Source organism: Dipodomys merriami, unplaced genomic scaffold (genome assembly GCF_024711535.1).
Source record: "Dipodomys merriami isolate MVZ:Mamm:240054 unplaced genomic scaffold, mDipMer1.0.p SCAF_29, whole genome shotgun sequence".
NCBI lineage: Eukaryota > Metazoa > Chordata > Mammalia > Rodentia > Heteromyidae > Dipodomys > Dipodomys merriami.
The window spans coordinates 1331542-1356553 of NW_027204381.1; the positions used below are offsets into that span (position 1 = coordinate 1331542).

Sequence of the window (25012 nt, forward strand, 5' to 3'; positions counted from 1 at the left end):
AAAAAATTCCAGGCACTGGTGGCTCACTCCTGGAATTCTAGCTACTTAGGAAACTGAGATCTAAGGATCACAGTTCAAAACCAGCCCACGCAGGAAAATCTGTGAGACTCATTTATCTCCAATAAACTACTCACAAAAAGACATAAAGGGTGCTGTGGCTCGAGTAGTAGAATGCTAGCCTTCAGCACAATGAGGCTCGGAGATAGCACCCAGGCCCCAAGTTCTAGCTCCAAGGCCAGCAAAAAAAAAAAAAAAAAAAAAAAAAGAAAGAAAAAAATTACAAGTTCCATACATTATTCTTTAGGCTTGCCCATCATACTAAATGAAGTGCCAATAAACTGCATATAAAATTAAAATACAATTCCTAGCACTCATTTTACCTAATTTTCTCTTCCTCACCAATTTAGATTTTACATTTTTCCACATTTTTGTTAGCATCAATTAGTTGTATAGAGGCTTTCATTCTCACATACTCAAAGTACCTTTATCACACTCACCTACTCCATCACTTTTCCTCATCTCCTCTTCCCCACTATTCTATCTAATTGTCCTGCCAACTAACAAAGTAAGTACTTGGCCATAAAAGTATAAACAAAAGCATTATTATGGCACTATGATAATCTTGCAACTTGCTGGGCGCTAGTGGCTCACACCTGTAATACACCTAGCTACTCAGGAGGCTAAGATCTGAGGATCATAGTTCAAGCCAGCCCAGGCAGGAAAGTCTCCAAGACCTTTAATCTCCCATTAATCACAGAAAAAGCCAGAAGTGATGCTATGGCTCAAAGTGATAGAGTGTTAGACTTGAGCAAAAGGAGCCCAGGGACAGCACTCAAGCCACAGGACTAGCAAAAAGAATAAAAAATAAAAAGCCTGGCGCTGGTGGCTCATGCCTGTAATCCTAGCTACTCAGGAGGCTGAGATCTGAGGATCGAGGTTTAAAGCCAGCCCGGGCAGGAAAGACTGTTGAGACTCTTATCTCCAATAAACCACTAGAAAACCCGGAAGTCAAGCTGTGGCTCAAGAGGTAGAGTGCTCACCTTGAGCTGAAGAGCGCAAGGACAGCACCCAAGCCCAGAGTTCAAGCCCCACAACCAACCAAAGAATAATAATAATAAAATAAAATAAATTTAAAAAATCTTGCAACTTAAGAGTAATTCTGCTTAAATCATTGAAATTAAAAACATAGTTGAGTCAATTTTTTTCTTTTTTTTTTTTTTGGGGGGGGGCCTTGAACTCAGGACCTAGGCACTGTCCCTGGGCTTTTATGTTCAAGGGTAGCACTCTACCACTTGATCTTGATCCACATCTCCATTTCAAGCTTTTCTTTTTTCTTTTGGTTTGGTTTTTGGTTTTTTGTGCTTTATTGGAGGTAAGAGTCTCTTGGACTTTCCAACCCAGGATGGCTTCAAATTGTGATCCTCAGATCTGAGCCTCCTGAGTAACTATGATTACAGGCATGAGTCATCAGCACCCAGCAAAATACTTACTTTTGATACGGTGTCTTCCATGACAAATAACTCAATTTCATCAACAAAATTTTACACATTAAATATGTTCCAGACTTTGTCTTACACATGCTACATGTACTGACATTTACAGAAAAAAGTTAGCTCTGACACCTCCAAGAAGTGTGAAGAATGAAAGCCAAGCAATTAAAGGAAGTGTTCAATGGGAAACGTACATAGTTTCTTTCAAGTTAACGAAGAGGATCAGTCTGTGACTTTTAAGTATCAAGAACACTGTAAAACTGAACCTGATAAATCAGTCTCCTTGGTTAGCAACCCACCTGTACAGTGAAGTTAACTTTGGCAGCAGTAGGAAAAGACTTCCATCAACAATACCTAAATACCTAGGAGATAATTTTAATAATACTCTAACAAAATATTTCACCAACTGGGTATATATTTTATTTTCAGCACCATTCTAGCCCTCAAAATCTCTAGGTATGCATTTCAACATGCAGCCCATCCTCTGTATTACCCCCCACTATTAAGGGTACATTTGCCAACTCAAGCGTTAAGAAGTCAAAAATAGGTAATTAAGAAGAGCATAATTTTCAGACCTTAACACCCTCGATTTCTCAATATGTAATGTCTTCCTAGATGTCCTATTGATTTCTATTTTAATCCAGTTTCAGAGTACATATCATTTGTGAGTTCAACGCTTTCAACTATTTCAAAACTTTTAACCTAGTATACAATGAATGCACTATGAAGATGCCATGTGACCAAAGGAACATTCTGCAAATGTTGCATATAGTGCTCTAACTTTCCAACTAGGTCAAGATTAATAGAGATGTCCAGCTTCTTAATGCTTTTTAAATATCTACTGATTTTTAAAGTCTGGTTTCTCTATCAGTTGCTAGAATTGATATGGAACTTTCTTTGTCTCTCTTCCAGAAGTCTCCCTCATCCTTGGGTAGACTTATCACCCTACCTCCACCTCCTATTTCTTCAGACCAAGAAGAATGCACACTTCCTAGTGGAGTTTGTCTCCTCAGCTTATGACTGTAGCACATCCTTAGAGGCAAAGCTGCTAATATATAAAATCCACACTGTGCCAGTCTTTCCTTGGGAAGGCTAAGTTTTGCTCATTCTAAAGTACTTTTTCCAAAATTTTGTCTTACCTGCAGAAGGTTCAATCTGTTAAGAGTGTAGTTCACCATGCCAGATGACTCTATGCAAATTTTCTTCAATCTGAGCCTATAGTGGCTGGGAGGGAGGGGTATGAACCCAAAGTTGAAGATTGGCCTCTATCAGGCCTCTCATAAAACTGAGACTTTTCTACCCATGTGCTGGTGACTCACACCTGTAATCCTAGCTACTCAGTAGGCTGAGATCTGAGGATCACGGTTGGGGGGCGAGGGGGGAGGTGGGGGCACCAGGAAACTCCATGAGACTCTTATCTCCAATTAACTACCAGAAAACCAGAAGTGGCGCTGTTGTTCAAGTGGTAGAGTGACAGCTTTGAGTTGAAGAGCTCAGGGACAGCGCCCAGGTCCAGAGTTCAAGCTCCACTACCACACACACACACCAGGTCCAGAGTTCAAGCTACACACACACACACACACACACACACACACACACACACACACACGCACACACACGCACACACACGCACATACACGCACGCACGCACTGGGACTTTTCTAAGATTACATTTTCTCAACTGGGACATCAGAACCAACCCTAGCATAACATGCATGAGCCTGTGGAGCCTGGAGGCAGAAAAACCACGCAAACCTGAAGTTCATGCTGCCTGCATGCTAAGAGTTACCCAGTAACAAATATACAAGTATGGCAGGGTAACCTGTCAACCTGAAAGTAGGGAATAATATCAGATTCTTCATAAAAACCTAGAAATAATCTCTCTTCAGTAAAGGAATAAAACCAGATCCACCTATAATTTCTGCCATAAAACAGTCCCTGTTAGTGAGGAACAGGGGGAAAAACAGATGGGGGAAACCTGTAAATCTTAATAGCTAAGCTAATGCCAATAGAACCCATTGGAAAATAGATAGGTGAGTTCCTAAATTCTTTTTTTTTTAATTTTTTGTGAACATACTGTACAGAGGGGTTACAATTACATGGGCAAGATAATGCGTACATTTCTTATCAAGCATTGCAGCCTCCTCCTTTGTTTACCCTTCACATCCCTTCCCAGCCTCCCCCCCCCCTAAATTCTTATAACATATTTTTGGGCAATAAAATACCTATTCTCTAATATTTTGTAGAAAGGGGAAAAATATCTCTGATGATATGGGTGTGAAGTAGAGCTAAACAACCTAAGAGCATTTACTTACTTTGATTTGCAAAATCCTATTTATCAAAATGTCAGCAAGTAAGAAGGCAATTCAGATCAAAAGATGCAAAAAAAATAAAATAGTGCTGATCCAAATCACAAGAGAAAACATAATTTAGCAAATTCTTAAAAAGTGCTTTTGGAGTATGCAACCACTTCTTACAAACATTCTGAAAGTGTACCTTCCAAATCAGCAAGGAAGAAAATATTCCTCTGTTGTACTATTTCCCATGATAAAACCCAGTAGGTATAAAAACCTATGCAGGTGAAAAAACTACTCTGTTCAACACCCCCAAAGATATAGGAAGAAATATGCTATTTTAATTTAGGAAACAAACAGGTAAGAGTGATTATTTACAGGAAGGTACTGCAGAGAGTGCCACTGAGAAATCAATTCACTGAATGTGAACCATGAGGAACAAATAAGCCAACAGAAAGGAAAATCGTATCAAGACTGATCAACCCTGAAAATATAAGCTTCGTTTGTCATGTACTTTAAGCAGAGTTGTAGTAAATTATTTCTATCCAAGCATATCTAACTTCTAGGAATGTCTTCATATATTCCTGGGCCATTTACAGTCCCCAGTTTACCAATAAACTTACTTCTAAAACTTAACTTATGCACAATAAGAATCATCATCTGGTTGGCTTATTAGAATTATAACAAAATAGCATTCTGTTTTTAAGTTATTTGTTATGCCAAACAAAATACAGCAGATTCTCTGCCCAACAGTATATCAAGACTGTCACCTCTAGTCTAACAGCCAGCAGGCAAGCTTAAAGAAGGAAAGGAAAAAAAAACAGCAGCGGCCTTCTAGGAGTGAGGACAGACACCCAGAGACACTGGTGATTTGTTAACCATTCAACACAAGATAAACTTGCTTTGTCCAAGACAAAACACTCTGGGCTTTAATTTAAAACAAAACAAAAAAAAATAGTTAACAAAACTAAAATCTCGTAGCACTGAGGAAGAAGAGCTAATTTGTTTAGGTTTATTTCAGGATTAGAGATGAAACACTAAGGAGGAAAATCTGAGAGACTCTTATCTCTAATTAACTACTCAAAAAACTGGAAGTGGAGCTGTGGCTCAAGTGGTAGAGCACTAGCCTTGAGCAAATAAGATCAAGGACAACAGCAAGGCCTAGAGTTTAAGCCCAGGATCAGTCCAGATAAACAGATAGATAGATACATAGATACATAAATACACAGACTAAATGTTTAAGCAATATACACAGAGACTGAGTAAGAAATCATTATCTGATAAATTATTAGTATTAACTTTTCTAAGTTTCATGGCTCAAAATGTAGTATTTAAGAGTCTTGGGATCTTTCAAAATATTGCACAAAGAATGAGTCAGACACCGGGCCGCTGGTTGCTCACGCCTATAATCCTAGCTACTCAGGAGGCTGATTTTGAGGATCACAGTTTAAAGCCAGCCCGGGCAGGAAAGTCCATGAGATTCTTATCTCCAATAAAAACCACTAGAAAAGCAGCCAAAAAAAAAAAGTAAATTTTATGTTTAGGAAGACTTTATTACAAGTACTCTTTACAACAAATTAATCAAAGTTGTATGCTAAGAATCACAATAAGGGATTCTCACACTTTAAACAAAGAACCTCACTATTATGACTCCTAAACTCTGAAAGTCATGTCTCTGATTACTTTCAAAACACATCAGGAAGCCATGCACCAGTAGCTCATGCCTGTAATCCTAGCTATTCAGGAGGCTGAGATCTGAGGGTTGTGGTTCAAAATCAGCCAGGGCAGGAAAGTCCATTAGATTCTATATCCAATTAATCACAGAAATGGCTGAAGTAGCACTGTGGCTCAAGTGATAGAGTGCTAGCCTTCAGCAAAAGGAGCTCAGGGACAACACTCAGGCCCAGAGTTCAAGCCCCAGAACTGGCAAAAAAAAAAAAAAAAAAAAAAAAAAAAACCCACATCAGAAAACCAACAAATAAGACTGTAGTTGACAATCCCTTAGAGTTCCCAAAGTTCTGAAAAAAATGAAAAAAAATCTTTGCCATTTGAGTATAGAGAAAGGGGAAAACTATTGCAAAGAAAGTCATTTTTAAATTTCTCATAGTTTCTTTCGTTCCTCAAAATCAACAATTGGCTTACAATAAGAAAGCATAACAAAAGACCCTCTACTGAGAATAACCTTACCGGTAATGCTTTATTCTCTTTAAGATCCAACCCAAATACATCACGCCGCTTCACTGTAAGGAAATCAGCATCAGGTCCATCTTCTTCCTCTTCATCTCCACCGCTAAGGAACTGCACAGGAACTTCCTTGACCTTCTTTACCTTGTCAGTACTGGGAACAGATTCAGTCTGAGATCCTCTTGCTTTTCCTAATTTCTCTTTCATTTTGTCATCCTCCTCCTCTTCTTCTTCCTCTTCTTCCTCCTCCTCTTCTTCCTCCTCCTCCTCTCCTTCCTCTTCTTCATTGCTACTATCATCATTAGCCACTCTGCAGTCTGATCCTCTGAGACTCTTCCCACCTTTCTGAAGTATGGACATTTTCTCACTGAAATAGGCTCTAAATTCTTCCACTTCATCATTGGTGAGGGAAGGAGCTCTGGGCTCGATGACATCATCACCTTGGCTCCTTACAGATTCTTTGGTGGGCTTGTTCTGCATTTTCTGAAGAAATCTTACCCGAGGTGCCACAGCAAGACCAAGAGATCTTAAAAAATAGAAGGAAAAAAAAAGAATTACCTCACTGCAGTCATGTTATGTCTATGACACTATGGAATCATTTCTCAAGAATAAAGATTACCAAAGCTTTTTTTAAGAAAATATTCCTCTGAGATATACATCAATACCAACTGGTTAGATGATTCAAAAGGCATGCCAAAAAGTATAGAATACTTGCCCAAAACAAAATTTTCCTTTAGAGAATATTGTATAAAAATAAAAAAAAGAGCTGGGCACCGGTGGCTCACGCCTATAATCCTAGCTACTCAGGAGGCTGAGATCTGAGGATCCGGGTTCAAAGCCAGCCGGGGCAGGAAAGACTGTGACACTCCTATCTCCAATAAACCACTAGAAAACTGGAAGTGGCGCTGTAGCTCAAGTGGTAGAGCACTCACCTTGAGCTGAAGAGCCGAAGCCCAGAGTTCAAGCCCCACAACCGACAAAACTAAATTAATAACTAAAAATAAAGAAGACTGAAACATAAGCAAGATGATCACTATTCAAATACTACACCCAATTTCCAATTCAACACTCAGTCTCAGCTTCTTCATACCATGTAACAACATCTTTCAGGACTATCTCAAGTTGCTGTGAAGGTTCAATTAACTACATGAAGTTACTTTGTTAAATGTAAGTTACTAAAAATTACACACACAAAAAAAACTGGAGGGACAAAACACTGTTCTCTTCAAAAAGTAAACTAGAATATCATCTCTACCCTACCCTTTCCTTCTGAAACATAATATGATACAATCACTGTTATAAAAAACACAATTTTACTTTAGAAAATATTTTTTAAATGTGACTAATCTATAGCCAACATACTGAATAGGGAAAATTGAAAACATTTTCTATAACAAGAAAGAGTGTGCCCTCTCTCTAGTCTTAATATAGCGCTTCAATTCCTTTTTCTTTTTTTTTTTTGGTCATGGGGCCTGAATTCATGGCCTGGGCACTATCCTTAAGCTCTTTTGCTCAAGGCTATGCTCCATCACTTTGAGTCACAGGCCCAGTTCTGGTTTTCTGGTGGTTAATTGGAGTTAAGAGTCTCACAGTCTTTCCTGCCAGGGCTGGCTTTGAACCATTATCCTCAGATCTCAGCCTCCTGAATAGCTAGGATTACAGGCATGAGCCTGTAATTGAAGCCCAACAATGCTTCAATTCTAAGCCAAAGCAATTATATAAGAAAAAGAAGCAAAAAGGAATACAAACACAAAAGGAAGTAGCCAACTATTCCTATTTACTCATAATATGAGTAAATTTGAAAGTCTCCAAAGATGCTACCAAAAAAAAAAAAAAACCTCTGATAAATAAACACTTCCAGCAAAATATCAGGATATAAAAACAGCACACAAAATTAGGTAGCCTTTTTACATATTAATAATGTACACAATGAGAATGAAATCAAGAAAATGATCCTGTTCATAATGGCCCCAAAATAAAGAAATAATAATAAAATATCAAGGAATAAACCTAACCAAGATGGTAAAAGACCTCTACAACAACAACAAAAAAAAACAACTCTAAGACTACTATAATGACCAAGAAACCAGAGCCAAGGTGTGGTAGTAAAAGTAATCCATGATATTAGAAAGCAGAAGAGTGACTGTTCTTTGCAAAAAGTGAGTAGTGGACAGAGTATTATAACTGGGAAGGTAAATGAAGAAGCTGCTACAACACTGGTGATTTCCTGTTTCTCCATGTTCATGCTATTTACAGATTTATTCACTTTGTGAAAACTAATTAACTTTTGAGAATAAATTTATAAATTATATAAAATTCTGGATCTACTTGGTACTTCAATAAAACTTTTTAAAGCAGAAAGAAAAACAAGTATCAAGTTATAAAGAAAATATAGAACATACAAATAATGCACCTTTTCCTGAAAAGAACTAATGTCCAGGTTATTTTCTACAGAACTGATTTTACCTTCTTTTCTGTAAATTGTTAAGGTAAAGTAGTGTAAACAACAATTCTCAGAGAAACAGGCTGAAAACAAATTCCCCTGACTTGGTTGATCTACTATTATACCTATATTATGAATACTTACAATGCATATTCAGGAATAGGTAACTTGCTTACATCAAATACTTTTTTATCCTTCATAAGATATACTGAACGTATGTAGGAGACAAAACACTGGAAAATAAATGGTAGCAGAGATGGAAAATTGAGTCAGATCAAAAAAAAAATTTAACAAAGGAATAATGTCAATAGTAAGTGGGGAAAAAATATAACATAGGTCAGCATATTCTGGTTCTGTACATATACCTAAAAAGAAAAGTTACCTTTTACAACTATAATATTTGAAAAGATTTCGTTTGCATTTGTCTTCATTAATTCAGCTCAACACAGAACATAAGCTCTCCAAAAGCTACTCTAAAAGTTTAATTGCAATAAAGTACAACAGGAAAATAGGGACATAAGAATAATATGGAGAGTGGTAGGAAGGTGACTCAGTGGTAGAGTGCTTGCTTTGCATGGATGAGGCCGTGGGTTTGATTCCTCAGCACCACATAAGCAAAAGAAAGCCAGAAGTGGCGCTATAGCTCAAGTGGTAGAGTGCTAGCCTTGAGCTGAAGAGCTGAGGGACAGCGCCCAGGCCCAGAGTTCAGGCCCCACCACCGACAAAAAAAAAAAAAAAAAGAAGAATATGGAAGATCTATGCTGAGTTATCTTATTAGCTGAACAAGTTTCTTATTTCTCTAACTGGCTATTTCCTTAGCTATCAAAAAGGTAGTATTCATACCTGGAACTTACAGTGCTATGACAATGAGAAAACTCATATAGAATACTACCACTTCTTCTGATAGTGTTTTCAGTAAAACTATATCAGGTGAAGCTAAATTGTGACCAGAAAAAAGAAAAAAGGTTCCTATAGCTTTTCTATTTTTAATCATAATATCAAATCATTTATCACCAACTTGGAATTCTTTTCTCCCATTTTTGCTTAAACAAAACAAAATTATATTTATTTCAGTTTTGCAAACTGTAAGTAGATTCCTGATCTTTTATTAGTTTATAACATAAACAGGTAACAAAATATATCTAACCAAGTATTTTCATTTTAAAAATATTTTTGTAAAGTGTATTTAATCCTTCTTTCCTTTTCCTTAAGCTCTGCCTTTTCTTCTAGCATTGCATTAATCCTTTCTACCGAGTAATCTCTAAACCATTTTCTCTGACTTCTTAGGCATGACAATGAATAGAACCAAGTCAGAGGTATTTTTTCCCCTATATCTATCCACAAGAACTCACTCTAGTTGCTTATCATTGTGTTCTCTCCAGATTATAATCAAAAGCTAGGAAATCATGTCTGTAAAACTAGATATCTTGTTGCTGCTAGCAACACAGCCATTCTGCCAAACCATGTGTGACACTCAAAAAATCACATCATTTATTTCAATGTGCTATTTTGCTCTGAAAGCCTCATTTGCTGTATGTATGAACCAGTGAAACAACATATTTCTGGCATTTATTTTGTGACTAATAATGGAATGACCTTCTAATTACTAATTATATCACAACATCATAAAATTCATGTATGTTTTGTAATGTAAGTATTATTCTCAAAGCTTCTAAGATATAATTTTTTAAATGACACTGCTTAAATATTTGAAGCATATAATAAAGAAGCAGGAAATGATAATTTATTATGTATCACATTCTAAAATGAAAAGTATTCAATTTAAAGATAACTTACCCTCTGAGCTCTTTCTTTCAAATCTTGATCTTGAGCTAAAAAGGATTCCAATTTTTTCTGGACATCTATAAGCTTTTCTGGATTGATTCTTTTTTAACAACAACAAAAAGTTAAACTAAGAAGTCTTGATCTTAAAAATTATAAATAGAACATAGCTTTTTCCTCTTTCCTTCAGTATATTTTTAAATGTCTAACATTCTTTAGGGAACAACTCACACTATACCTTACATTTGACTCCTGCACATTATGAGTAATTCAAGAAGAAAGACTATTTCTGACAATTTCTCTGAATACCTCATGCTAAAGGACACGCAGATTAACACCTCAATCAGTATTGATTTCTTCTTAACTTTATAAAGTTTAAATGCAGCTTCCCATAGGAGATTAAACAATGAAATAGAAAAAAAAAGAAATCTAATGTCATTTTTTGTAAATGGCAGGTGTTACTAATTTCTTTTTCTCTCTTGCAAAAAAGTTTGCAAGAACCCTTCTCAACCCACATCTACAGAGGATGCTGAAATTAGGAGGATCATGGTTATAGGACAGCCTGGACAGAAAAGTCAAGCTAGGTATGATGGCATGCATCTGTCATCCCAGATATATCATCCCAGATATAATAGAAAGTATAAAATAGGGGATCACAATCCAGTCCAAGCATGGGGCCTGGTAGGAGTAAGACCATATCTCAAAAATAACCAGTACAAAAAAGGGCTAAAGGTATGGCTCAGCAGTAGAAAGCCTGTAAAACAAGCATAAGACCTTGCGTTCAAACCCCAGTAATGGAGAAAAAAAAAAAAGATGCCTTATAGTAAGTGAATGGATAAACTGTTACATCTAGAATATCACTCAGCACTGAAAGAAATAAGTATTTAAGACATGAAAAGACATGGAAAAAAAGTGAAAAAAGCCAAACTGGGAAATCTACATACAAAGGGTACGCTGTGCAGAGAGTTAAAAAAAAAAAAAAATCAGTGGTTGCTAGGGGGTAGTGGAGAAAAGAAGAATATGTAGAGTGCATATGTGAATTTTCAGGGCATTGACAATATCATACTAAACAGGAGATACCTGTCACATGTCACTATATATTTGTACAAACCTATAAACATATAACATCAAGAGAAACCCTTAAGTAGACAATGACATCAGTGAAACTGAAACATCATAGAGATTCATATACTATAACAAAGGCACCAATTTGTTGGGGGATATTAATATTGGAGGAGGCTATGTATGTGGAAGCAGGGAAGATAGAAGAACTCTCTGCACTATCTCTCAATTTTGCCATGAACCTAAATGTTCTAAAGACAGAAAAACTAAAATCTTTTTTCCCCTTCAAAATCATAAACCAGAAAGCTAAATGTAATATAGGGGAGGTAGGAAACAGCCGTGGCAACAATGAGCAAAATGATTTCATGCTCCATTGTTAGGAGTAACAAGAACATAAACATCAGTAGCTCTTACTTGATTTCCTTCACAGGTACTTTCTTCTGGAGAAGCTGCTGTACCATCTCTTGCTCTTCTGAAGGAAGCAAAATTAATAGTGCCTCACCACCCTCTTTGTACCTAACAAAAAAGCAACACATCAATGCAATATGCAGTTTGCATTTTTAACAGCATAATGAGTACATAACGTGGAATCTAGTTCATCTAGTTAGGAATTACCACCAGTTGTTAATCTTCTGTGGCAACAGAAAACTACAGATGTGACCATACTCTACCAAATTTTCTTCATTCATTATAGTTCCTAGTGAATTTAAAGCCTTAAACAAAAGATGAAAATTCCCATCTTCAGTGATCTATAACTCAAGTTGACTAGGAAGGTCAAATACCTAAGTAAGAGCTTCAGGAGAACAAACAATGTTAAGTTGATGCCAAAAGACAGCAGCGAAAAAAGAGACTATTCAGGAATAGTCAGAGAAAACAATGTATGACAAAGAAGATGGATTTCAGGTACATATCTAAAAGATAATGTGAAAAGAAGATGGAAAAAGCAAAGTGTTCCAAAGCCAGAATACAAAGATGGACAGCAGGGAAAATTATTTCAAAAGTACACTGGAGCCTTTTTGGAGAAGGTTGGATGCCTCTATAAAGGTTAAGTAACCAGTCTGCAAGTAAAATTTTATCACTGATGATGGAGAGGAAAACTGCCTGTACAACTTACTGAGAGATCAAACTGTATTTTATCTTGAAGATTGAAGGGTAATTTTTACTTTTCAAGGTAACTTTAAAACTCAACCTACAACTTTAAAACTCCAGTATAAAAGAAAAAACAAATAACCATATATGCAACAGATCCAGAAAAACAGTAAAACATGTCAGAATTTTTTCTTCTAGTTAACCCATTAACTTTAATTTTTTTTTTTATAAAAGAGCCAATGTATGTCAGGCAATGAAATAGTGAGAAGATTTTTTTAATTAATAAATAATAGCAGTAACAATACAGAAGCCCTCAGGAAGCAGTAAGAATAAGAAAGAACTCTACCTAGCGGTCTAGGTGTCACAAATTGCCCTCGGGAAATAACATCTGAGACCCAAAGAATTACCAATTACTCTAATATTTTAGGGGCACAGATCATGGGTAGAGAATCAAGTTTTTTATGGGGAAAAGGCAGCATTTGAGAGTCTACTATGTACTTTTGCCTTCCTGATTTTTTGCTTTTATAGTAAACAAGAGGAAGAGCATAAAATTAAATATATAATTAGTTCTTTATCTAATTGTTTTATAGATGAAAAACTATTAACAAATGCCTCCTTCATTATAAATGCCAAATTATATGAGCCAAAGGTGTTCAACTTCATTTACTAAAAAAAAAATATGAATTTAAAACATTCTACCTTAACAGTATTCAACTAAGTCATCCATGAAGGCAGAAGCTGTAGTATAGAAAGTAATACAGTGACAACCTTACCAGCAACACCATAAGAGTGAAATAAGAGCGCATACAGTTAACACTGGACCACTAAGCAATTCATTTACCAAAATACTCTCTGGGTAACCAGAGTCCTGAAATCAAAGTAAGCTTTTCTATTTCTGATACTCTATATGGCCCAGATAGGAATAGTTAGGAAAAAATCAACCCTTTTAATCTTCTAATCCAAATTCAGAGAGCAGAATTAAATAAATAGACCCATAGGCCTACACTGAGCAAGAACTATGATCATGGAGTTGGAGAAATCTCTAGGAGAAGCAAAGTCGTCCACTAAATGTTCTGCAATCTTCTGACTGACTCATGATCAGGAATGAGGATCATTACCTACATATATCTCATCTGCCCATTCCATGCATCCAGAGAGAACCTACAAGAATGAGTCAGGATCAAAGGAGCCATGGCCAAATCCTTTAAATCTATAGATAACAGTATGCTAACATAGGTTAACACAGGCTGTTAGAATACTATTTAAGAGAATATTACCAAAGAAAATGGAAAACTAAAATAAAGTTAAATACCACATGGCAAGAACATACTAAAAACAATAGCCATTCTACCTATCTACATAATCTACCTATCAAGATCTATATATAGAATTTTCCCCAAAATATAGTAAAGCACAAATTAGTTACCACATGCTCAAACACAAAAATTTCCAGTAAGCTTTCAAGAATAAAAGTACTTTTACAAAGAAAATATAATCACATTTCACTTTAATACTTGAAAGAATAAAGTCTATTTATGCATGAAGTGACTTTTAGATTTCAAAGGCAATACCCCAAGCACAAGTCTAAGAGACATAATGTTCCTCAAAAGGCCTATACTTCAAAATTTCTTATATCTAGAGTTTATTTACGAGATATTCCCAGCACCACATCAAGAGTTCTGCATCTGAAACAAAATTGTTATTTCTACTATCAGTGTTAATATGCTGAATTTGTACAACTTTTAAGAAGTTTTTGAAGAACTTCATTTTACATTAATCTGTCAGTTTTAAGAACAAACAAGAGAGGAAGGAAATATAAGTTAAATTCCTGAGACCCAAGAAGTTGGCCTGAAAATCAGCTGGTGTATATGTCAAAAACTAAACTTCTAATCTGCTGCTTTTTCAATTATGCCAGGAAGAAGGATACTCAAGAGAGAGAGGTCAAGAAGCTTATCTCCACAGCCTACAGCTCACTCCTGGTTCTGGATAAAATTAGACATCAACACTGTTGGTTTCGATACACCTCCACTGAAATAACCTTCAAACTAAGGACAACAGGAGAAACACAGCCCTGCTATTCTTAGCCTTTTAGCCAAGAACTGCCAATCCTTAACTACTCCAATTCAGATTCCCCAACACATCAATGCTATTATAGTTGAGTCTCTCTCTATTAAATAAAGTTTTCCCATTCAAACCTTCAACAGCTATCCTACTATGATCTGTGTATATCTGCCTTGCCATTACAAGTCAGGTTATCCCAGGATCTATTTAGAGCAATTCTGCTTTACTAATTTAAAAAGATGGAAGTGGCGCTGTAGCTCAAGTGGTAGAGCGCTAGCCTTGAGCTGAAGAGCTGAGGGACAGCGCCCAGGCCCAGAGTTCAAGCCCCATGACCGACAAAAAAAAAAAAATCTTCAACTAATTTAAAAAGATGTGTGAGGACAGACAGACAGACACATAGATAGACAGATAGATAGATAGACAGACAGACAGACAGACATATGTGCAGCATATGTATGTATTTATTATATATCAACTATGTATATATCATGAGTGTGTTTGTGATGTATGTATATGGGTATGTACATGTGTATATACATATATGTGTGTATACATGGGTGTGAGCATATTTGTACTTACATATACATGTGTGAGTACAAGTACACATATCAAGTATACATAAAATAAATTTCAGAGTGGTGAGTTTCAGGTGATTTCAGATATTTTGTCATTATCTAGCATTACAGTAAATATGCATTAGTTTTGTAATTAAAATATACCAGTGATTAAAAATAAGTAAACCAAATTTCATACGGTTTTGAAATATGTGTTTTGTATCATTCTTACAATTTGGGGGGAAAGGTAGTTAAGGGGGGAAAGTGGGAGAAAATGAAGGAGGGGTAACACTTTCAAAAAGCAACGTACTCATTATCTTACTTATGTAACTATAACCCCTCTGTACATCACCTTTATAATAATTTTTCTGTTGTTGTTGTTGGTCATGGGACTTGAATTCTGGGCCTGGGCACTGTCCCTCAGCTCTTCAGCTCAAGGATAGTGCTCTACCACTTAAGCCACAGCGCCACTTCCAGTTTTCTGAGTGGTTTATTGGAGATAAAGAGTATCAATGGACTCTCCTGCCCAGGCTGGCTTTGAACTACAATCCTCAGATCTCAGCCTCCTGAGTAGCTAAGATTACAGGTGTGAGCCACCTGCACCCAGGGCTTATAATAAAAATTTCTTAAAGAAATTCACTGTAAACTTAGTGCTCATGGAAACTGTCTTTTCACTATCATTTAATCTGCACACCAATCCAAGACTTCTTTAAAAGCTTGATTCTTTAAAGTACCATTATCTCCTAAAAATCAAGAACCCTTTGCAAGTCAGGAATTTTAACTCCTCTACAGCTTCACATTTGCTGTGAAGCTTTATGCCAAGCTGCAATCCAGCAGTTTGGCCTTTGCTGCCCCCTGGTGGAAGCACAGTCTGTTACCTAAATTACAGCCACAGGATCCAAAAGTCAAATGAGGTTGAATAGGAAGATTGCTGAAATGATCTTCCAGGGCTCTAGAACAGTAATAGGTCATATATAAACTCCTATAGTCCCTCTACCATCTCCTCCCCACCCCCCAAAAAAGGTATATCTACTTCTCATTCCAAGTTTTTTCTATTGTCAACTGCACATTTTTATAAGCAATTTAAAAAAACCTTCATTTTGTTTAGTACCAAAAACTGTAATAAAGTTGCAGAATGTACCACAGGCTATTTCTACATTATACAACTATCTCTGATTCATTTGTCTTAAAGGATTATTTTGCTTTAAAGGTAATATGGATGGCTAAGATAACAATAGAGGGAGCTCAACTGCCATAGATCCAAAGAATTTTAGAAAGATAAATGAATTAAAATAAAACAAAAGCTAGGCATAATAGAAATACACAGAAAGCTGAGGCAGGAGAATTACGAAGCTTGGGACATATAGTGAGACCTTTGGTCAAAAGAAAAGAATAAATACTTGAAGGCAAGTATTCTTTATTTTTATTTGGCTAACACAAAGAAGGGGAAAAAAAGGTTCCTTCAACTCTCAACCTTAGCCACTTGCTAAAAATACTCATTTTTCTGTATTCATATACTACAGTTCAATTCCAAAAGCGAACACTATCTGGCAATCTGGTTTTAATCACAGCTTAATACAACATTTTAATTATTTTCAATTTTTAATTTATTCCCTATTCAACTCAATTATTCAGATGCATGGCCCCAAAACTTTCTAATTATTTCTAAGCTTCTAAACGGCAACTTAAAACTTCCAGAGAAAGAAATAAGCATTATATGCTCATTAACTATACACATCTAAAACTGTCAATTCACAATGTATTTGTTATGAATAGTCATATTTCAACTTTAAAAATTAATGGCCATATTAGAATTACACTAACCGTCTTTAAAATTAGTATGCACCCTTCAAACACAGTATTGTTGTTGTTTCTAAGTTTTCTTCATCTCCACAGCCATCAAGACTCAATTTAATGCTTACTATAGCATGTTCAGCTACATTAGATTTCCAGCAACTTCTCCAGAACTAAGAGCCCTAAGATATTTTCCATTAGACCTTTTCCAAATTTATTAATAATGTGTATTAATCTTCATATAGGGAGACTTGAAAATATGGCTACATATTTTCTACATATTCATTCTGTGAAGGAACCATTCTGGCCAGTCCACAACCACGCATCACTGGAACATATAATAAATAGGATGTTAGTATATGTGCTGCCGAAGAGCACAATATAATAGGAGTTTAAGTAACACTCTGATCTAATATACTTGAGATACCACTCCAACCTTACCTAACCAAAGATCCACAGGACAAGATATATGTTCAAATTTACACACACTACATGCTTTCTGGGGAGGAATTAAACCATGGGGAAAAAACTTACCCCACCAATGACTTCTTAGGAAACTCAATGTAAATAGTAATTCACCACATTAGAAACCACTCAAATGCCATGTACTGTCTTAAAACAGGAAGCAGAACAGGCTATTCGACCACTGTCCTGTTTTAATTAGATCTCAACAGAAAACAAAATCCTAAAGACTGACTGTACAATGACACCTTAGAACACAACCTCAAATTTCGCTGCACATGCAACATTTTTTTTGGGGGGGGTGGGGGGGGGAGTTCTGGTTGTGGGACCTGAACTCTGGGCCTGGGCGCTGTCCCTCAGCTCTTCAGCTCAAGGCTAGTATTCTACCACTTGAGCCACAGCACCATTTCCAGCTTTTTTCTTTTTGCTTATATGGTGCTGAGGAATCGAACCCAGAACCTCATGCATGCAAGGCAAGAGCTCTACCACTGAGCCACCTTCCCAGCCCCAACAACATGTATTATTTTTAAAGGCCTGAGAGGCTGAGGTAGAAGGACTGCAAGTTCAAGACCAACCTGGGCTTACCTAGTGAGGCCCTGTCTCAAAAAAAAAAAAAAAAACCACACAAGGAAAAGAGCCAAACTAGCACTCGCTTACCTCATTCCTCCATTCTTTGTATACGTGCACTTGGAATACATGTTTTATTAGTAGATAGTTATGCCAGCCACAACAAAAAGAGGTAGGAGCCGCACACTTACCTGGCAGTTCTACCCGCTCTGTGAATATATGTGTTGGCATCCTCTGGACAATCAAACTGAAGAACCCAATTAACAGCCGGGAAATCTACACAGAAGGAATGAATGTCATCAGTTTCAAAATTCTGCCCTGTTGTACTATTTTTATGTTACCATGACTTGCCAGGATTTTCCATCACATCAAACTGATAGGTATCAACTGTGGACTCTATTAAAAATATAAAATAATTGCATAAACTAAGATATGACAAACACTTCTGTACTTTGACAAAGTGAACTGAAATTAGTATTTGAATGTGAAGATTTCTTCATATCTGGCACAGAAGAGACAGATTGCTTTGTCCGAGCAGTAATGAAATGCCCAGATGTTTAATAACCTAAAAAAAATTCTTCACAAGGTCCCAGTGAACTATAAAACTGGTTTCTGAATTTAAATGAGAATTACTTTTTCTGTTAGTCCTGCCTCCAACTGAACTAGTTAATGTCTTTCTAGGTCCTTTTTCCTCTTCTTAGCAATAATTATTCCCTATATATTTCTGTCTATATAATGCTCACTCACTGCCAGCAAATCCTGTTCTTAACTTCTTAAGAGAACTACCTCTAGTTATTATGGATTTTTTCTGTGAGGATTTCATATCAATTTCTATCCAAGAAAAGGGGAGGCGCTAAAAAGAAGAAAAAGAATTAATTGTGCTCAGTTGCTCAAGCCTCTAATACTCGCTACTTAGATGGTGGTGTTCAAGGCTAGCCCAGGCAAAAAAGTTCATGAGACTAAGTATTATGAAAGCCCTGGACATGGTGTGCATGCTTGTCATCCCCATTACACAAGTGTAAATAGGAGGTTCACAGTCCAGGCCAGTTCCACACTGGCTAAGTGAATAACTATGATAGGTTATTCAAAAAAGGTTTCAAAGTAAAAAAGGCTAGAGATGGCTCAAGTGGTAGAACACCTGCCGAAGAAGTACAAGGATCTGAGTTCAGACCCCAATAATACTGAAATGATAAGTTTTTAAATGTGTTACAATTTCAACAACTTTCTAATTTTCAAGGAAACAAGAATTTTTCATATTTTAAGCCTTTAATCTTCATGATTCTGCAGCTACTTAGGATGCTATGATGTCATTAGCATGAAATAGTAAGAGCACAGAATACAAAAATACAACAGAATGTTTCCCTGACACATCCTTAATGTAGTAGCTGTTATCGGGGTAGTTTTCCTGTTTGCTTGAGTCTATTTCTGTTTCTTTTTTGACAGAACTGAGGTTTCACTCAGGTCTCTGTGCTTGCTAGGCAGGTACTCTACCAACTTATCCATGACTCCAGCTTTATTTCTTTTCCCAAAAAGAATTCTCTAAGAAAGTTTTATTTCCCATGACCACAGAAATTTCAGCTCAGGAGGTCTGCTCACCCAGCCCTCGGGCTGCAATATCAGTAGCAAAGAGTACCGCAGCTCTCTTGCGGACAAACTCATTGTAGACTTCCATTCTTCTCATCTGCTGCTGTCGGCCATGGAGAGCAAGGATAGAAATTCCGGGACGGAGCCGGCAGAACACTCGGTACAGGTACTGCACCTGGGAGTGGAGAGAAGGTTGGCCTTGGAACCTCTGAATGACAGCAGTGCAGCTTACAAGATAAACAGAAAACATGCTAAAGAATGGAAATGTCACCAGTTGCAAGTTTTTTAATACAAAGCAGAAATGTACTCTACAGTGTTGTTTATTCTTCAAACATTTCTGCTCACTTATTTTCTAAAAGAATTTTGAAGAGAAAAAGAGAGAAATTTGTTCTATATTTAGTAAGTATAAACTGAATTCATGAAAACTTTCTATGATCTGACTCACATAAATAAGACTGACCTTGAATTTCTGCTTTTTAACTAGCTGAGGTAGAAGATACATGTGGCAAAAGCATGAAGTTTAAATTTGATTCACACCAAAAATCACTGGACAGTTTCAAGTATAGCAATGGCGTATTCCAATCTCCACTTTCCAAAGGCCAGTCAGGCTCTACAACGGGAACACTAAAGTAAGGAAAGTGCAGGGATGAGGAGACCAGTTAGGAAGCTAACAGAAGGTTAGGCATGGGCCACAGTGCACTGGAGTGTGTGAGGTTAGGAGAAGGCCAGCACTAATGAGTTATCAATAGGGGGTAAAACCAGCCAGGAACTAAGGTTGCAATTAAATGAATTGGGAAAGTCTATCTAGGAATAGCATCTCTTAAATTGTTTTTCCCATCTCAAATTGCAGGTGTCTTCTAGATACAGGTGGAAATATCCATAGATCAAGGGGATAAACAAGTCTAGCACTATGACAGAAGCCAGGACTTGCCACAGAGATTTAGCAGTTGTCAGATTATGGATAAAATTCACAAACATGAAATTCTTCTTTCTTCTATTATTTCTTGGAAGTACTATATTCCAGACTCACTGGTACCTAGCACAGTATTGAAGAAAATATACCATTTCTGTCCTCATAGAACTTAAAGTGTCATCAATGGGTTCTTTTATAACAAAACACAGGATTCTCTTTGCTTGTATATCCACCACCTAGCCAGCACTATATGCCATACAATATAATTACTTGTCTAACTGCAATTTGATAGTTCAAAGTGGATGATTCAATATGAGTAAGTTCAAGGAAAAAAATAAACATTTGATACCTCTTTGCAACTGGAGAAAAAGACAATACTCTTCTTCTTCAGGTGGCTTCTCAAAAAGGAGTAGAGCACACTTATCTTTTGATGAAGCTCACAAACTATGTAGTTCTGCTCCAAAGTAGCTGGAGTACTTGAAAGGAAAAAAAAATACATACATTTATAAATAAATACACACACACACACACACAAAATAAACACATTCTTGCCTTTGAAATTCACATTAAAAAAAGGAAAAAATGGGCTGGGAAGGTGGCTTAGTGGTAGAGCGCTTGCCTTACATGTATGAGGCCCTGGGTTCGATTCCTCAGCACCACAAAAGCAAAAAGAAAAAAGCCAGAAGTGGCACTGTGGCTCAAGTGGTAGAGCGCTAGCCTTGAGCTGAAGAGCTGAGGGACAGCACCCAGGCCCAGAGTTCAGGCCCTACGACCGGACCCAAAAAAAAAAAAAAAAAAAGGAAAAAAATCACATCACACACATCACATCCCCTTTGCTCTATATTTCTTGGTATTTACCATAAGAAACTAAAACTCATCCACACCAAAAACCTGCACATGGATGTTTATAGCAGCTTTATTTCTAACTGCCACACTTGGAAACAATAAAGGCATTCTGGAGTAAGTGAATGGATAAAATGCTATTTCAAACAACAGATTATTATTCAGCTAGCTTTGGAGGTAGGTAGGGCAGGCAGTTAGTACTGGGGTTTGAACTCAGAGCCTCATGCTTGCTAAGCAGGCCCTCTACCTCTTGAGCCAGTTTGCTAGTGTAACAATGGAATATTATTCAGCACTAAAAATAAGCAATGAGCTTTCTGAAGGAGAATGATGGTAGTGGAGGCATGAAAAAAATACTAGAGTATTCTAACATTTAAAGCTATATGCAGAATTTGAGTTATTTTAATTGCTATACATAGTATACTTTGCACATCGAATACAATGCATTTTATTGAGAGTCCATACCTGTATTTTGCTTTTTCATGAACCCACACATACTCAGGGTTTTTCAAACTCAAGCGTGCAAGGTCCTTTACAGATTTGGTTTGTGTGGCTGAGAAAAGTAAAGTCTGACGTTTCTTAGGAAGATTTTCAATAATAGCATTCATAGTATCAGCAAAGCCCATATCCAAGATTCTATCTGCTTCATCAAGAACTAAAAAAGGAAAATACAAGATGGACTATAATATTTTCAATATATAATAAGCTAAATGCAATGTAATACCCAAAATTGGATTGTAGAGCAGAAAAGGGGCATTGACTGGGCTGAGGATATAATAGTTCAGTGCAAGTTCCATCCTCAGAACTGCAAAAAAAAGAGAACATTAGTGAGAAAACTGATGAAATCTGAACATCAGTATGGAGTTTAATTTACTTAACATAGCAATGTTAATCTAATCTTTAACAAAGGTACAATAGTTACATAAGAGATTAGAGAAAATGAAAGGTATACCAGAACCCAGATGATCACTGCAATTTTTCTCAAAGTCCCAAAGCATTCAAAAATAAAAGTTTAGCCAGGCACTGATAGCTCATGCCTATAATCCTAGCTACTCAGGAGACAGAGTCTGAGAATCATGGCTCAAAGCCAGCCTAGGCAGGAAAGTCTATGAGATTCTTATCTCCAATTAAAGGAGGGGGGGGGGAGACAAACAAAAAAAAAAACAGAAGTGAAGTTGTGGCTTGAGTGGTAGAGTACTAGCCTTGAGCACAAAACCTTAAGGATAGCACCCAGGCCCTGAGTTCAAGAACCAGTAACAGTACATTAAAAAATAAATTAAATAAAATAGTTTATTAAAATACATAGTAGCTACTATCACCATGCAAAATAATAAGGTTTTATTTTAACAAAAAAAAAAAAAAGGACAATTTGATCTTTCAAGTTACTAAAAATGGGTGTTACTTAAAAGAAAAAAAAACAAATCTTGTCAATGCCTAATACCAAAATGCTTAATTTCACATGTAAAAGTATACATATTCTTCATTCCACTTGTTTTAAGTTTCTTTTTAAAACAGCCTACCATGTATTGTCTAGGTTTAGAGCCCAAATGTCAGAAAAAATATTTCTCAGATCATTTTCTTCTTAGTACTTAACCAATATAACATTGCATCATTTCCACTATTAAGCCTTATAAAGGCACTCACTCTCTCTCTCTCTCTCTCTCTCTCTCTCTCTCTCTCTCTCTCTCTCTCTCTCTCTCTCTCTCTGCCTCCCTCCTCCCCCTCATGCCCCATCAGTCCTGGGGCTTGAACTCAGGGCCTGGGCACTGTCCCTGAGCTTTTGTGCTCGAGGCTATTCGAGTTTTCTGGTGGTTACTTGGAGAACAGTTTCAAGGATATTCCTGAAAAGGCTGGCCTCAAACCACAATCCTAAGATCTCATCCTCCTGAGCAGCAAGGATTACAGGCACAGTTTGCTTCATCTTAATTCTTCAGAGGCTGTGGTTTCAAACTGAAGGTGGTTTCAAACCTTGATCCTCGATCTCACCCTCCTGAGTAGCAAGGATTACAGGCATGAGCCATTAGTGCCCAGCCAAGGCTCTCTCTTAAGTAAAACTAAGGCTCTCTCTTAAGAAAAAGAAATCATTAGGGCTGGGAAAGTGGCTCAGTGGTAGAGTGCTTGCCTTGCATGCATGAGGCCCTGGGTTCGATTCCTCAGCACCACATAAGCAGAAAAAGCTGGAAGTGGTGCTTGGCTCCAGTGGTAGAGCACTAGCCTTGAGCTGAAGAGCTGAGGGATAGCACCCAGGCCCAGAGTTCAGGCCCCATGACTGGCAAAAAAAAAAAAAAAAAAAAAAAGAAATCATTAAACTCACCTAGCATTTGAAGATTGGTAGCATGAAAACATATTGTTTCATCCATGTGTTGAAGAAGCCGACCTGGTGTGCAAACAAGTATATTTATGTTGTTGATCCTTTCAGCTTCATGTTTCAGATCCTGAAAACAGGGTTTCTTTGGATTACATATACATGTCTCAAAAGAAGCTGTACCAAAACTATACAAGCCATCTGCAAGTGGCATATTATCCTAACTGTTTAGACACTCTTAGAAATGAACATATTCTCCCTTCTATTTCTTTAGCTTGCCCATATCTTTGGACTAAATAAAGTCAGCAAAGACCTAACATCTTCTAGGGACTTAATCATACCCCAAATTTTCAAGGCAAAAGAAACTATTAAATAAGTTTTCAATGCTTGATTTCCTATTAAGTTCGTTAGAACTGTGTTAAAAACTGAACTACTTTCATTCTTGAAGCCAAGACTCAGGGGCACTAAACTGACTCTCCCACACCAGTCCTCACACTTTGTGGACTGGAACTGAGTACTACATATCAAAGGTTTCTCTCCTTAAGAGAAGAAACACAGACTGTTATTAAATGTTAAATCTGGGTGACAAGAAAAAAAGCACATGATAGTTTGTGATGGTATTTTCTTCTTTTTTGTATGACAGCATAGATATTCAAGAATTTCTCCTTTTTTGTATGATTACATAGATATTCAAGAATTCAGGTATGTAGTCCTACAGTCTAAAGATGATCCTAGAAAATTCAAGCACTATAGGTTTACTATAAGGGAGAACAAAATTTGAGCAACAGGTTTTTCCTCAAAATGATTCACCTTCATTTCTTCTGCTGCTGACATAGCAAATCTGAATTAATCAGTCTCTAAGACTTTGAAAAAGAGACTTGGTCCATATACTGGAATGTTACCTCTCCCAAAGCTTATGAACAAGTGGTTTTATTCTGGTTGACCTGTCCCATGGCCTCATCAATGAAGATACCCTGGACTCAAATGGATTTTCTGGAATCTTCTAAAAATGACAAGCACACTTAGATGACAGTCAATGCACCAAGGTGTCACCAACCCAAGAGGCCCCGTCCAGGAGGCCAGTCCACACAGATGAAGCCTTCAACTCCTCCCTGGCAACTACCACAGTGCTTCAATATAGACTGCTGAGGAAAGGAGGTCGGACAGGACAAAAGGACAAACCTTCCCACCAATGATGAGAGCAGCTGAAAAGTCATGATTCTTCCCTACTTTTCGGAGAACCTCAAAAGTCTGATAGGCCAGCTCTCTGGTAGGTGATATTATCAGAACACCCAGCCCATCTGTTGATGTCCACTGCAGACGGTATAGGGCTTCCAACACCTTAAAGACAAAACCAACACCATGAAGACAATTCCTCAGCAAAGTCAGCTTTTGACCTGAGTTTCTACCTTGTCCCTCCAAATCAAAGACACTATATCAAGCAGAAGGCATAAAACTCAAGTTCTACCCAATGTGAAAGAAACTTTTTCTTCCACCTACCAACAGTATTCATTCCCAACTCAGGGAGAAGGGAAAAGAAGTTCCAGGGTATTTCATCTGATGCCAGTCCCCTGCCCAGGAGAACAGC

At 37.1% G+C, this 25012-nt stretch overlaps 1 protein-coding gene across 1 annotated transcript in view; it reads right to left on the bottom strand.

Moving 5' to 3' along the window:
- The window catches only part of Ddx10 (DEAD-box helicase 10), a 114533-nt gene that overhangs the window by 79974 nt on the left and 9547 nt on the right, over positions 1-25012 (bottom strand). The window contains exons 4-13 of the mRNA XM_070038150.1: positions 24607-24765; positions 23434-23554; positions 21585-21774; positions 20629-20755; positions 19379-19541; positions 17974-18058; positions 11670-11771; positions 10209-10296; positions 8556-8644; positions 5972-6494 (exon numbers count right to left, since the gene is read on the bottom strand). Of these exons, the coding sequence (XP_069894251.1) occupies positions 5972-6494; positions 8556-8644; positions 10209-10296; positions 11670-11771; positions 17974-18058; positions 19379-19541; positions 20629-20755; positions 21585-21774; positions 23434-23554; positions 24607-24765 (1647 nt within the window). The remainder of the gene's footprint in view (positions 1-5971; positions 6495-8555; positions 8645-10208; positions 10297-11669; positions 11772-17973; positions 18059-19378; positions 19542-20628; positions 20756-21584; positions 21775-23433; positions 23555-24606; positions 24766-25012) is intronic.